The 14,948-nt window shown below is 38.9% G+C and overlaps 1 protein-coding gene across 4 annotated transcripts in view; it reads left to right on the top strand.

Annotated features, from left to right (window-relative positions):
• The window catches only part of KCNQ5 (potassium voltage-gated channel subfamily Q member 5), a 567,770-nt gene that overhangs the window by 493,405 nt on the left and 59,417 nt on the right, over positions 1–14,948 (top strand). For 3 of the 4 annotated variants that reach the window (XM_077998865.1, XM_028846834.2, NM_001265828.1), the window contains 1 exon segment: positions 5,243–5,463. In XM_077998865.1, the coding sequence (XP_077854991.1) occupies positions 5,243–5,463 (221 nt within the window). 4 annotated transcript variants of the gene reach the window in all.

The following is a 14,948-nucleotide window of genomic DNA, read 5'->3' as shown; positions in this document are numbered from 1 at the left end:
ACAGTCAGGTACAAATTACTGTTAGTCTCAACTGAGCCTGCTGTTTTTTCCTCTACTCCAATCATAAAATACTTCTTTAGCATCATTTAATCACTCATTTCTTTTCCTCTGAATTCCCACTAAAACAGTACTAATCTCATATATGTGGTGGTAAATGTGTTTATTGATTTCATTCCATTAAAAAATTAGTTGGAAGAGTTTTTTTTTTAATGGGATAGGTTTTTTTTCTGTTTTGACATAAATTGTCATTTTTCAGAGAACTGAATTTACCTGTGAACCCATCTGGCCAGAATAAGCCAATATTCTCACCTTGAGGTTTTCTGTTGTTCTCCCTTCCTCCTTGACCAGATTATCAAATAGTAGTTGCTTAGTCATCACATTGATACAAGAAGGCTTTTCCTTCTATCTATCTAAGTTTTATTGCTACAAAAACAGATTATACTATCTGAGGTTTCGAGATTATCTATACATCTTGCTGCCTCTATTTACTCTGTCTTCTTAATCAACAATGGTTGGCTATATGCCTGCTTGATACTTAAGCTTCCTTAATGGCAATTTTAAAAGCATTACTAGAACCCTTTCAGATTTCTTAGACAGTAAACAAAAGTTGCTTTACCAGGTACCTGTGAGACTGTTGTAAAGATGCGTGTCTTAAACATTAAGGCACAAATGATATTTTTGTATTACATTACGCTCTTGTGCTGTGAGCCACTGAGTGCTTTTCCTGAACCACTCTTGTGTGGTTGGCTTTTGGGGGCGGGTTCTGAGGCTGTGTGTGGCTCTTGGAGAGAACTCTAGAACCCTGGTGGAAGACTGTGTGCTCTTATATTTCTTCTGCGTTTATTTTCCATTATTTCAATTTTCTTTCTTCTGTGTGCAATGAATGATCTGCATGTGTTGTTAAACTAAACTCAGTAAGACTAGACTTTGTTTTTTTTCCAACATAGTCAACTTGTATCATTATTGGCAAAATGTTCCATTGTTTCAAAAACAATCTTTCCAAAATGGTCTCTCCTTCTGTTCACATTTATTGATAGAGGAAATGGATTTAGTCTTCTAACAACACATCATAGGACTTAAAATAAGAAACGTACTTTTCTTTCTTTCTTACAAACCAGCAATCTAGAATCTTTTCTTCTGTTTTGTTGAACATATATTCTATCTGACAATTGGTTACCTATATCAACTATAAATGCAGATGTTTCACACAAACCAAGAACTTACATTTTTAAATTTCAACAATTAATGTTATGAATTTATTGATTTCTGTAAATATTTATTCTTTGAAGTTCTAAAATATGTTATTACTCAATCATGTATACTATGTTTTATTGATATTTATTACAGGGGTAGCTATATCCTAAAGAATGTATTCTTACATGCTAACACAGAGACTATCATCATTTGTATGTAATGCCTAGTTCAAATCCAATTTATCAACCTAGCTGTTAAGATCACTGGATATCTTTCAAGCAGCACAATTAAACCACATAGTACTCTCTGCTTAGTCTGTGTACTTTTATATTAAAAACAATAAAGCCAAATGGCTTTGTTTTTATAAAAGAAAGAATCCCTAAGCACTTTCCTATTCGTGAAATGCTTAGTAATGTGCTGCTCTATTTCCCTCACTCCTAGTAAGTTCTGTAGTAATAAGCAGAAGCTCTTCAGAATGTACACCTCACGGAAGCAGAGGTACCCAGCATCCGGGCTATTGACATGAGATTTGAGAATGCCAACTAACCTCAGGTGCATGACCAGGTTACACCGCCACCCCACCTGAGCCCTGTTCAGAGACTCACTCGTTCTAGGGACTTCTTGAATGAGGTTTTCAACCCGCTTGCCTGTTGCCTGCTTTGATACTCTCCACCGCTGGGACAAATAGTCGGCGTCCCGCGTAGAACTGGCAGTCAGCCCTTTGGCGCCTCCTTGTGGTTGGACAACTGCTGAGCTGCTGCACGCACTGAATTGTTATGGCTCAGTTGCCATATTGTGCCTGAGGCGAGAATTTGTAGAATGCTTATCCCATGAAGGGCTAAAACCCTAATTAAGCATAACAATAGCTACAGCCTTCTAAGTCCCAGAAGATTACTGTGGGGTTATGATGATGCCACACAGTTCCCTGGCAGGGAACAGCCGGTAGTAGACTGCATGCTAGGCCATTTGAATAACCTGTACATCTGATTCCCAGAGACGGGAGAATTCTCTATTGCAGGGTGACAGTGCAGGCTCTGCTGAGCATGGTCCTCAACTGTAAATGTGGGACTGTACACTAGGAGAGATGCTCCAATCAGTGACCACAGCAATTTTTTGTTACTTTCTGCAAAACAAGATCTCCTTGTTAGTCTCCTGGAGATAATCCTTGGCATTCTTCCTAAAAGTACTGTTACATAAATCTTCTTCAAAATCATATTCATAGATGTCACCCAAAAAAACAGGAAAATAATGAAAACTTCAGTGTACTAGTGAAGAGTCTATATTTTTAATCAATTCAATGTGTGTTTTCAGTAACAGTCACCTAATCAGCTTAATACTCATGTAATCAAGACGCTCTGTTGATTTTCAAAGGGAAACAAAGTAGAAAAATAATAAAGTGAGTTTTTGTAAGAGGACACAAGAACCGATCTTTGCCTTGGAAAAGAAAATTTTGCCTGGTTAAAAAGTTCTTGATTAGAATCTTATTCTTAACTTTCACATAATTATGTCAAAAGAGAAAGTGAAAACATTACATTTTTTCTAATTTAGCATGTAATATGCCGAGTTTATTTTTAAATAATCCTCGGAAATCTTTAAAATAATAGACATTAGCAAATATCCATGTAGTTGAGAAGAACGAAAGGGAAATGTTACTTAGAATTTATTTTTATCAACTTTAAATGTTTTAAATGGTACTAAGATTTAGAGAATATTATTCCCACTTTCCAATTTATTCATAAGGTAATGTCAAAATGTTTCATAGAGGCAATTTTTTAAAATATTTTTATAAGAATGATTTTTAAAATATGTTTATTATAAATAAACCATGGTGGATTTAACGCTAATACTTTCGTTTTGGATGTTTTTACTTTTTTAATAATTGAATTTTTTTAATTTTTCATATTAAATGTTTTTATGATGTCTTATCCATTTCTTTATTTAGTTGGCATAGAAAAGAGATATATCTTGAAAGTCTGAGAAAATAATTTTTCTCAAAAGCCAACCTTTTATGGTAATTAGCATCTGTTAGTTCCAGAAAAGGTAATAGATAAAATCGAATACAGTGAGGACCAGTTGTAATGATACCTATGTCAACTTGAGCTATTCATTAATCTAAATTAAGGTGCAGAAGTGAGCATATGCTTCCTGAACTAGATCATTGTAAATTTAAATTATGGAACAGATGTGTTGAAACTAAAAAGAGATTTGAAACTTTTACAATTTAAAAAAAAAAAAGCTTGAGAAAAGTAGACATTTTTGGGCACTATCCCTTTGACAGATTTGTTGAAATAATTGAAGGCTTTGGGATGACATGGAAAACCTAGCCTGAGAATGAAAAGATGCGGTTTTATGATGTTATTGTTGCTCTTGTTTAATGTAATCTATCATTTAATCACACATGTGTCAAGTACAGATAAACCCTTCCACTGTTGGGATTGTCGTAAAGAACTCTTGAACCCACCTAACCTCATCACCAGACTGCCCCGCCTGTTCTTTGCATGTGCCTTCAGCAAGTCATGCTGGACTTAGCTGTGTCTGCATTTCAGAGGGGAGCTGTCAGTTGCATGGTCAACTTGTTTATTGTTTCCAGAACTCCCTGACCACCAGATCATGATTTGATTTGTTTTCATGTAAACACACATAAAACGTGGTGCCCTTTTAGAATATCGTTTGTTAAGCAACTAGGCATGGAAAAATAAATGTTACTGTTTCTTGTTAGCTACAAAACACATATCCACTAAACACATTTGCTGTTGGCATGCTGCAGTTGGGGACAGTGGACATTGCGGTAAGTGGAAAAAACAAGGCCTCCACTTCGTCTCAAATAAGCCTTATCCATGAGAACGCTGCTTTCATACCCCACAAAGGCCGCGGCATGACTCAGAGTAGCTGCTCTGAGAGACTTCCCTCAGACCCGTTGCCCATGATTTCTTCAGGCCCTGAAGAGTCCTGGGCCTCTCACATTGATGACAGTATCACCTTCTAATGAATGGCATAATTACACTACAAAGGAAACAAGAAAAAAAAAAAAAACGAGAATGGGTACACAAAGCTTCTTACAGTTCATGTGATTTCCATAAGAATCCCTCAGCTGTGTTGCTATGTTTATCTCCATGTTAGAGATGAGGACCCTAGCCCCCATGTCTCTAATCCCAACCTGCCCTTCCTAGCACATCACAGCATATCTCTTGATTAGGAACGTGTGAAGATGCACTTTGGATTTTATGATTGTTGTTAATGCTTCTTTTATCAGCCCACAACAATTCAATCTTAGCCAGCATCAGAGAACTGAATGCCTGAACAAATATAATTTACCAGTAGCTGCCACAGCAAATCAATAACCTGTTAACTAGCAGGAAATTGTGTTAGTGAACATAACATCTCATTCTGTTCATCAGTCATCACATTCATTATATGTTGGGGCTGTTCTATCTTGTGTGGTTTTCATCTCACAAGAATGAATGTAAGCATAAAAGAAATCTAATGTTAAGTGTTGTATGTTTAATATTATGTATGTGGTGCTACCAACTGCTATGAGATTGCATGAATTTATGGATATCATAATCTTGCCTGGAATATAAAATGCATGCCAAATGTAAGTATATATGTAACTGTCATCCCTGTTTACCTGTAGAAATGTCTAGAAATTACAAAGAGATATGCTCCCAAATAAAATATAATTTTTTTAATCTCAGAAGTTGAGGTTAAAGCTAAAATTACCCAACTGTTTTTCAAGTGAATTCCAAAACAGTTCTTGGTTATCTACAGTGTAATTGTGTACAAACTGCTGTATGACCTCAGTCCTTTCTACAATGAATCCAAAAAGGATGTATGTACCTGTAGAATGAGATTGATCTCAAATGAATGCAAATATAGAGATTAGATAAAGCTCAAATCTTAAATAAGGGAAATATAATTGCTATGCTCCTACATGCTGAAAACATCGTCTATTGAAATATATGACCACATGAGCTTCATCAAATTATTTACCCAAGCAAAGTGGTAGAAATTGCTTAAAATGGAATAATCATGCCTCTGTTCTCCACAGTCAGAAGCTGAGTTTTAAGGAGCGAGTGCGCATGGCTAGCCCCAGGGGCCAGAGCATTAAGAGCCGACAAGCCTCAGTAGGTGACAGGAGGTCCCCAAGCACCGACATCACAGCTGAGGGCAGCCCCACCAAAGTGCAGAAGAGCTGGAGCTTCAACGACCGAACTCGCTTCCGGCCCTCGCTGCGCCTCAAAAGTTCTCAGCCAAAACCAGTGATAGATGGTAAGCCCTGTTTTTCTGTAACCATTTTTAATTCGATAGTGAGTGAGATTATGAAGTAATTAATTCTCCATAGTGCCACTTGAAGATAGAAGAAAACAACCCCAGGGAAAGAATTGTTTGTTTGTTTTATTGGAAATTTATTCGTTGCCTTGGGCAAATGTACAGAACATAAGTTTACTTTTGGAAACCACTTTGGCAGCTAAATTTACATTTCAAAGAGGCCGACAAAATGTTGTTAATTCTTCACTTGTATCTACAAATGTATTTATCAGACAAGGGCCACATTAAGATCAATGGGACTGTCATTCTGATGTATATGTGACGTCTGGCCAGCAAAGGTCCAAGACCCAGGAACCACCAGGTGCTCTGTGAATACATTGAAACACAATGAGAAGGGTGATCACTTCTGGTCAACAATGAAGGTGCTCTTTCCCTCTCTCACACACTCCATCTACCAGCAAATCAGACCACTGCTTATCTTCCTTAGAGAGGCTCCTGCTGAAAGTTATTTCAAAGTCTTCCAATGATAAGTAAAATTCAAGTTCTTCTCCCAAGAGGAGTTAACCTATTTTATTTATCATATTATGTAGCAGACATTCACTTGCCAACACATTTTATTGAGTGCCACATAATTTTCATGTTTATAAAATAAAATATTTTATTTTTCATTTAAGATAAGCTTGGCTTTCCTTTTAACTAGGCCCCCTGGGATCTCTTATACTGGGCAAGGAACCAAAATCAAATACCATCTCCCATTAATGCATAAAAACTGCAAAGGCTATCAGTCCTTCTGTTCTCTTTCCCTAAAATAACGTGTATTTTCCCAGGCCCTGAAAGCTCGAGGAATAAAATTAACAACCAGGGGTCATAATCACAATGATCTCAGGCTCCCTGCAGTGAAATCCCTGGAACCTCATTCCACGGGTCCCTCTCAGCTTACTCAGAGGTCCTCAGGGATATCTCTTCCACGCTCAAGTGAGCAACACAAGCCCCCACTTCACGCTTCACTCCACACCCTTGTGGGTCCCATGCTCTTCAGGGCGACCCCTAGTGGCTGCACTGACGTGACTCCTCCTGGCAGAGCTTGCAGGTCCCACGTGGGCGCAGGACGGCTGATCCTGCCGTGCTTCCTCGCAGCCTGTCCTGTGCTAAGGCAGGAAAAACCTCGGCCACCAACACGGGACACTCCTCCATCGAGCCACTTGCAGGATCTGAGTCACTTGTGGCACAGCTTTTCAGTGTCCTCTAGTTTCCTCACTCCCCTCATAGGATTTTGGCTGAAAGCCCTTGAGCAGCTGAGTCAAGAGTTACCAGTGACAGGGCTTTATGTTGCACTCAAAATAGACTTGCTGAATATAAATGGCTACATCCTTTCTGGAGGGCAATTTGGCAAAATATCTTAAAAGTCTTTACATATGTCTAAGTCTAGACACATCCCACCTACCAATTCTATTTCTAGGATATAATAGATACAATGAAACAATATCAGACATTAGAAATGATGCCCTAAATTAGAAATTATTGACACAGAAAGATAACAAAAAATAAATCATTCCATTTATATATATTATATAAATTCATATATCTATAGAAAAAAGTATGGAAAGATTTACAAGAATGTATGAACAGTTAGTTACCTTTGAGTGGTGAGATCACAGTTATATTTTGTTTCTTCATTTTTTTAATCTGTATTTCCTAATTTTTCTACAATGAACAAGTAAAGCTCTTGTAATAAGAAAGCAATAGAGAATTTTCTTTAAAAAAAAAAATAAAGCCCTGAGTTTATAAAAACAAAATGATAGGGGGAAAGAAAAGAAAAAAAACTAGCCCTTAAAAAAAAAAATTAGCCCTTCCTTTCACACACTGCCCTCTCCCCTGCCCCTACTGTAGGGGCCCTTGCACTGTTACTCACCTAACATCTCTCCTTAAGCTGATTTCTGTCCAAGTTGTAGAAGGAGCAACTTGTCTTAATGGTGGGAACCAGTCTTCGTTGAGTGCAGGCATGGACTATGTAATAATGCTTAACATATTCTACTACAAATGGAACTTGTATTAGTTTGCTCAAGCTGCTATAACAAAGTACTAGATGCCATGCCTTATACAACAAAAATTTATTTTCTCACAGTCTGGAGGCTAGAAGCCCAAGTTTAAGGTGTCAGCAGGGTTGGTTCCTTCTGAAGGCTTTCTTCTGGGCTTGTAGATGGTCTTCTCCCTGAGTCTTTACATAGACTTTTCTCTGTACCCAGCCATGTACACATTTTCTCTACTTATAAGGATACCAGTCATATTAGATTAGGAACCACTCTAATAACCTCATTTTAGTTTAATCACATCTCTAAAAACCCTCTCTCCAAACAGTCACATTCAGAGGTACTAGGGGTTAGGACCGTAACATATGAATTTTGGAGGGACACAATTCAGTCCATAGACAATGCTCATGCTCACCCACATCACAGCATCCCTGGCAAACTGAGATGTGTCCCTATCTTCATCACTGGCCCTGTTTTCACACTGTATTAGAAATCACACATTACATATTGCAACAGATCCATATTCTTCTAACATGGGCTTCAAAAAGCATTCAGCTTTGTAATGTAAGGTCCTTACTGTTTGAGTATATTTAAATATAAAATTCATAGAATCTGGATTTTTAATTTGGAAAACAAATTCTCCTTGTACTGTTTGGCCAGAGGAAAAGAATTTTTTAAAGACTCTAGAGTCACCACTATCTATCACAATATTTTCAGTATCTGCAAAGATGTTTCAGAGGTCAGACAGAAACAGAAGTACTATTCTCTACCAAATCACAAATTTGAAAGGTCTCCTGTCATCTATTTTCTAGGTTATTTCATACGATTACAGTTTTGTTTGTTTACAAACAATTGCTTCTCCCTTGTTGATGCCCATCTCAATTAATTCTGAGTTTCCCAAGTGACCAGAGGACCCATTGCTGTTCTGTTGAAGTTGCTTTGTTGGCTGCCCACCTGCAAGAGATAGGAGCTCCTGCCTCCTCATTTAATCCAATAGTCCAGAACCTTTACCTCTGATGGAATTCAATGTTGGGTCTTGGGAAACTGGAAGTTCTTTTTTACAGGAAAAAAAATTAAGTAGCTGTCAAATAAATGTAGGCTTCAGTTATACATCTTTACTTATAGTGCCTCTTTAGGTTTTAAGTATTTCTAAAATCTACTTACTACCATAGAAAATAACATATAACACTTGCAGCCAGCTTTCAATTATTCCATGTCTATTTGCCCATTCACTTCTGGGACTGTTTCTTTCTCCTCTGCTCTCCTCACATGTTTTAGGCATTCCATTGCCCATTAACATGCTCGGGAGAATAGATAAATAAAAGAAAGAATAATGAAAACTCAGATCAACCTTTAAATTAATAACTAAAAGTTACATTTGGAAAATAATAGGCCTGCAATTGAAAGACAGTATAATAGAGAAACAAAAAATATTTAGGATTAATCTGTAAATTTTAATAATTCCTGACAAATCTGATACCCTTTTCTGCAGATGGTAGTGTTTTCATAATTTAATGACTCTTTAAAAAGGTTATTAAATATCCATGGCATTTTTCTCTTGCTATTATTTTTAATAAGATCAACATGTTACACTTAAAAAGGGCACAGTTGTTTCTCACTATCCCATACTTGTGTGTACCAGAAAAGTAGAAAGTAGCAGGCAGATGCTGAAGCCACAAATGACAAAGAAAGTAAACTCTAAAGAACTGATGTGGTGTTGTCATACCAAATTTATTTTGACCTCTATGATATGAATCATATTTTTAGCTGAAAAATTCTATAATAAAAGATAGAAATACTCTATTCATCGATAGTATGTAACCCTCTTCATACAATTTTAGAAATTAGGTAATATAGAAATATTTTTGTCAAGTATATGAGTAATAATAATGATAAAACTAACATGTATTGAATTCTTCCCAGTGGCATGTGTTATTCTAAATTCTTTACCTCTATTATCTTATTTAATTCTGTCAATACCCCTGTGGAGTAGTTGTGGTGTTATCCCCATTTTATGGATGAGGAAACTAAGAGTTGAAGCTATGTAACTTGCCCAAGGTCTAGCAGGTATGAGTAAAGGAGCCACAATGCACATGCAGGCAATTGAATTTCACCGTCCTCCTACAAACGTATTCTAAGATGTTCTCCTATATGTTATACCAATTTCCCTTTAAGCATCTTTCATTTCTTCTCCTCCCCCAATCCCCACTACCCACTTCTTGCCTTTGCTCTTCCAACTTCAATCAGTCAGATTCCCCTTCCCATATCAGCCACTTGACCATGCCACTATCCCATCTTCCTCCCAGCCTCAGCTGCCAAACCTCTCAACTACATCATCTCAAGGCAGCCAGAGCTAGAAGATTAGGCAAATTGGGGAAATGGCCTTTCAATGACTGTTCTCTGTTTTGATCAGGTATCTGGGAGGAGACTCAGGATGACAGCCATACTGGTCTGTGTCTATTTTCCATGGGAGGGAGGCCAATGGTAGGGTCATCTGAGGCCTGTTTCAAGATGCAAAAGATAGTGTCAGAAGATGCACAGGTGTTGCCAAGAGACAAGCAAGTGGAAGGTGGCAGATTGCAAGTAAGAAATGTAGCAAGCAGCCAAAATCCACAAGAATGATACAAAGCTAGGAGAAAATCTTCGGATTTCTGGTGACTAGTTTGCTACGAGGGAGTCCTACACTTACTGAACCCCACTGCATTTGGGAGTGCCTTACAGAATTGCAATCAAAGAGTACAATAACCTGGACAGTGAAGGAGAAGGATGTAGCTTTAGGGAACTCCACCTTACAGTGCTTGATATTAGCTAAACACAACATCCAGTAGTAATTAGCATGTTCCTTCCAGAAGTTGTAATAGATTTAAAAATCTGTCTCACATACTTGTATAACCGTGCATGTTTTAACAAATTTAACATTGTTTCTGCTTAAGGAGAAATTGCCATTCCTGCTGAGCAATCTTCAGTGCTCACATTAGCTGCCATGGAAGGTACATCCTCATCAGGTGTTTATGGGAAAGACTGGCACAGCCTGGGTCCGGGAGATGTTTAGGGTTCACCGGGGGGATCTGGGTGAGATGAAGATGTGGAATATCTTCCGATTGTGGGGGTCCCTCAAGGCTAGTCCCTTTGTTCCAGGCACTGATGGTAATTCCTCTCTCTTCACTACCCTTCATGTTCCTTTCTCCTCTCAGCCACTGTACCAATTAGGATGCATTTAGCAGCAGGGCACGAAAGAAGCAGATTCAACTACCTTAAACTATAATGCAATTTATAATACATAGAAAGAGGCTCGGAGATAAGACAGCTCTCCACAAGCCTCAGGGCTCTGGCTTCATTTCTCTGATTCTCTGAGTCTTCTTTTGACTTTTTCCATCTGTCTGCCTGCCTCCTCCTCAGGCTGGAAGCAAAATGGCTACAGCAGTTGCAACATCTTCTCTAGATGCAACACTTTCAGAGGCAGAAAGAGGCCATCTTATGTTTGCATCTCTTCTTAAAATTGAGGAAAACTGTCCATTCACATATATTTTGCAGAATCCTCATGCCTAAAACAATCACTAGCATGGAGGATGGGGCCACCATCATTGGCTGTCACCAGTCAGGACCCAGCAGCTGGATCTCGGCCAGACTCTCCTAAAGCACATGATCAAGTGTAGGGGGAAGTAACTGGATAAATTTAAGGATTTAGTTTTGGGGACTGGATTTGGGGAAAGCAGCTTCCCATAGTGTAATATTTGATATAGCCAAGAAACCTCTTACACTTTGGGTTGAGGGTAAGGAGGCGTCCTTAACCATGGTGCTTTCTTTCAAATATTCTGTCTATATGTCATTTCTGTTCCTCTAAATGTCTGGGCTTTTAAAAACATAAAAGCCAGATTTATACTTTTTTTTTTCACTTTTCTCTCATCACATCATTTCCATGAGACAGCAAGCATAGCCTAGAGTGTCCCCTTGAATTTCAAATGAAAGGCAAAGTGGGTAAAGGAACAACTAGCAAAAATAAATAAATTCGTATTTCAATCATATAATCCTTCCTCACATACAGTCAGCCCATAAATGTTCTATCACCACCACCACTGAGGGAAAACCGGTACAGTTCTCTTCCTCTCCACCTCCTCAGCAGCTTCCTGACACCTCGCTCCTCAAGCTGTTTCTCTTGGTGACTCCTTCTTCCTTCTGAAGTTAATAACTAACCCAGTCTCACCTAAAAATAGCAAAAAAGTAGAAATACACCATGTGGGGTGCCAGAACCCTCAAGTCTTCTTAAAGATAGTTAGCTCATCCTGTCTTCTTTTAACCTCTACCTAGGTTCTAGGCCCACCAGTCTACCACAACCCTTGTTTGAGAATGTCAAGATCAGTGAAAACAGTGAGAAAAAGGCAGCATTTTAATGCAATGGTTTTGACAACTATCCTGAACTAACAGTCTCTTGTATCTATAATGGCCTATTTTCTTCCAAGCAGTATAAATCACAGACTATCAGTATTTTATATTTGACTAATTTATGCACACGGGCTTTCATCTTACACTAATCCTCTTTTATGCTTATTTTCCAATGGCATCTTCCTCCCTCATGTTTTTCTCAGTCTCCCCAGTTGACATTTTTGGTGTTTCCACAAAATGCCAAGCACCACGCCGCACTTAGCATTTTTCCTGACTTTCCATAATGATGGCCCAACTTCAGCCAGGCCTTGATTATAATTTTCCACATGATGCTTCCTGGCACTTTCTGAAATTGCCTGATAATGACTCTGCATTGTGTTGACAGAAATAATTCTTGTTAAAGCAGTATCCTATTAAGGCTTCCACTTAACCTGTTTGTGCAGATTTCTGGCCTGGGATTCTGACTGAGTAGGGCACCCATTCCTGTCAGCCTCTATTTGTAACAAAACCTGAGGGTTTTCTTTAATGTTAAGAACAAAAGGATTTATTGAAAATGATTGGATCTAAACTCTAGAAATTTATTCTCCGTATTTAACTCTATATTCAGCGTAGTTGCTGGAGTAATTCTATGCAAAAGCCTACAAAGGGTATTCAGTAGAATTCTAAAACGCACTTTCAGTTCTTCCTTAACTTATTAGTAAAAACCATTACCTGAAGAAATTGTCTCAATTCTGATCCATAGGTGGCTTTTTTCTTTAGTTGTCCGGGTTCTTTATTCAGTCCCTCAGGCATCTTCATTCAAAGACATATCCTAGTCCTCTGCTAGGACCACTGGGGACCATGTTAGAGGCTGGCTACCACAAATGCCTTTAAATAGATTATGTCTTTTAAATTGCAGATTTCAACCAGTCCCTATTGTCTTTCCAGAAACCCAAACCACCAATCCCCCATTCCTTTCAACCTCTCTGTTACCTACCTGCCTTTAACGGCATGGGTTTATAACTTCTAGTCTAACCATTTCATGCCCAGTAACCTTTGTATTGTATCTCAAAAAAAAAAAAAAAAATTCCTGGCCTCAACCTACAGCTATGCAACGTCATATGTACTCTTGTCCCCCTAAGATCTGCTTCTCCTATTGGGTGGAGAGTGACCTCTCAATCTCTGGTTTCAGACCCCAAGTGACTACGTTATTTCTAGGATTTCTGAGAATAGTTGTGTCTTAGTTTGTTTGGGCTTCTATAAAAAACATACCATAAACTAGGTGGCCTATAAATTTACTTCACACAGTTCTGGAGGCTGGAAGTCCAAGATGATGGTGCTGGCAGATTCCGTGTCTGGAGAGGGCCCACTTCCACATGAAGGAAAGGGCGAGGAACCTCTTGGGTCTCTTTTATGAGAGCACTAATCCCATTCATAGGGCCCTGCCCTCATAGCCTAACCGTCTCCCGAGACCCCACCTCTTAATACCATCACTTTGAGGGTTAGGGATTTAACATATCAATTCTGGGGGGACACAAACATTCAGACCATAGCAGGTTGCTTCTTCCATTACTTTTTGTGAAATGCTTGTTCTTAGTTTTTAGTGACGGGGAAATACTTTTCTATTTTGATTTGACTGAAGTTCCGCCTGGCTTTCTACTCTAACCCAAGTGCTCTTTGTATTATAAAACAGGATTTCTGTCAGATTTCTCTAGGTTCTGTCCCAATGTTTGTTGTTACTCTACAGTGTTAAGAAAAATTATATTCTGTTTCCATTGGTGGATAAAATAGCTCCCTGCTTGAGCTCTGAGTGGATTTCATTTCCTCCCTTCCAGCAGAAGCTGAGCTGCCAAATGACCTTCAAGTGCCGCGTTAACCATACCTTTTAGCTTCCGTAGATCCAGGTTTCATTGAGAAACCCAGGGTTATAAACTGGAGCTATATATGTTGTTTCATCAACAAAGTGTGTGTGCACGTGCACATTGATACTTTAAAATGAATCCAAATGCTATATTAGTTATCTATTGTTATATAGCAAATTACCCTCAATTTAGTGGTTTGAAATAACATATAATCTCACAGTTTCTATGGTCAGGTATCCAGAGGCAGTTTAGCTGAATGGTTATGACTCAAAGTCTCTTATGAGGTTGCAGTCAAGCTCTTGGCTGGAGATGCTGGAAGAGGACCCATTTCCAAGCTCAACCGAGCATTTGCTAGCAGGCCTTATTTCCTTGCCACATCATTCACACCCTAGGTTGCCTGAATGACCGCATGACATGCAGCTGACCTCCCCCAGAGAGAACAGAGAGAGTACGCAGACAGAAGCTGCAGTCTTTTATGATCTAAGCTCAGAAGTATTATGCCATCGCTTCTTTCATGTGCAAGTGGTCACACAGACCAACCCTGTACAGTGTAGGTGGGAACTATACAGGGGGGTAATACCAGGGGATGAGGACCACTGGGGACCATGTTAGAGGCTGGCTACCACAAATGCCTTTAAATAGATTATGTCTTTTAAATTGCAGATTTCAACCAGTCCCTATTGTCTTTCCAGGAACCCAAACCACCAATCCCCCATTCCTTTCAACCTCTCCGTTACCTACCTGCCTTGAACGACATGGGTTTATAACTTCTAGTCTAACCATTTCATGCCCAGTATCCTTTGTATTATATCTCAAAAAAAAAAAAAATTCCTGGCCTCAACCTATAGCTATGCAATTATATTCCACTGTTAGTGCAGACTTTCAAAAGTAATATTAACAAAATATTGAGTATGTGATTACTGCAGTAACAAGTTACATAAAATGAGGAGGCCGGGTGCGGTGGTTTACGCCTGTAATCCTAGCACTTTGGGAGGCCGAGGGGGATGGATCACCTGAGGTCAGTAGTTCGAGACCAGCCTGATCAACATAGTGAAACCCCATCTCTACTAAAAATACAAAAATTAGCCAGGCGTGGTGGTGGGCACCTGTAATCCCAGCTACTCAGGAGGCTGAGGCAGGAGAATCGCTTGAAGCCAGGAACAGAAGGTTGCAATGAGCTGAGATCATGCCCTCGCACTCCAGCCTGGGTGACAAGAGCAAGACTCCATCT

The sequence above is a fragment of the Macaca mulatta genome, chromosome 4, assembly GCF_049350105.2.
Source record: "Macaca mulatta isolate MMU2019108-1 chromosome 4, T2T-MMU8v2.0, whole genome shotgun sequence".
NCBI classification, from domain to species: domain Eukaryota; kingdom Metazoa; phylum Chordata; class Mammalia; order Primates; family Cercopithecidae; genus Macaca; species Macaca mulatta.
The sequence above is the reverse complement of the archived record's forward strand: the minus strand, read 5'-3'. Positions and strand labels throughout refer to the sequence as shown.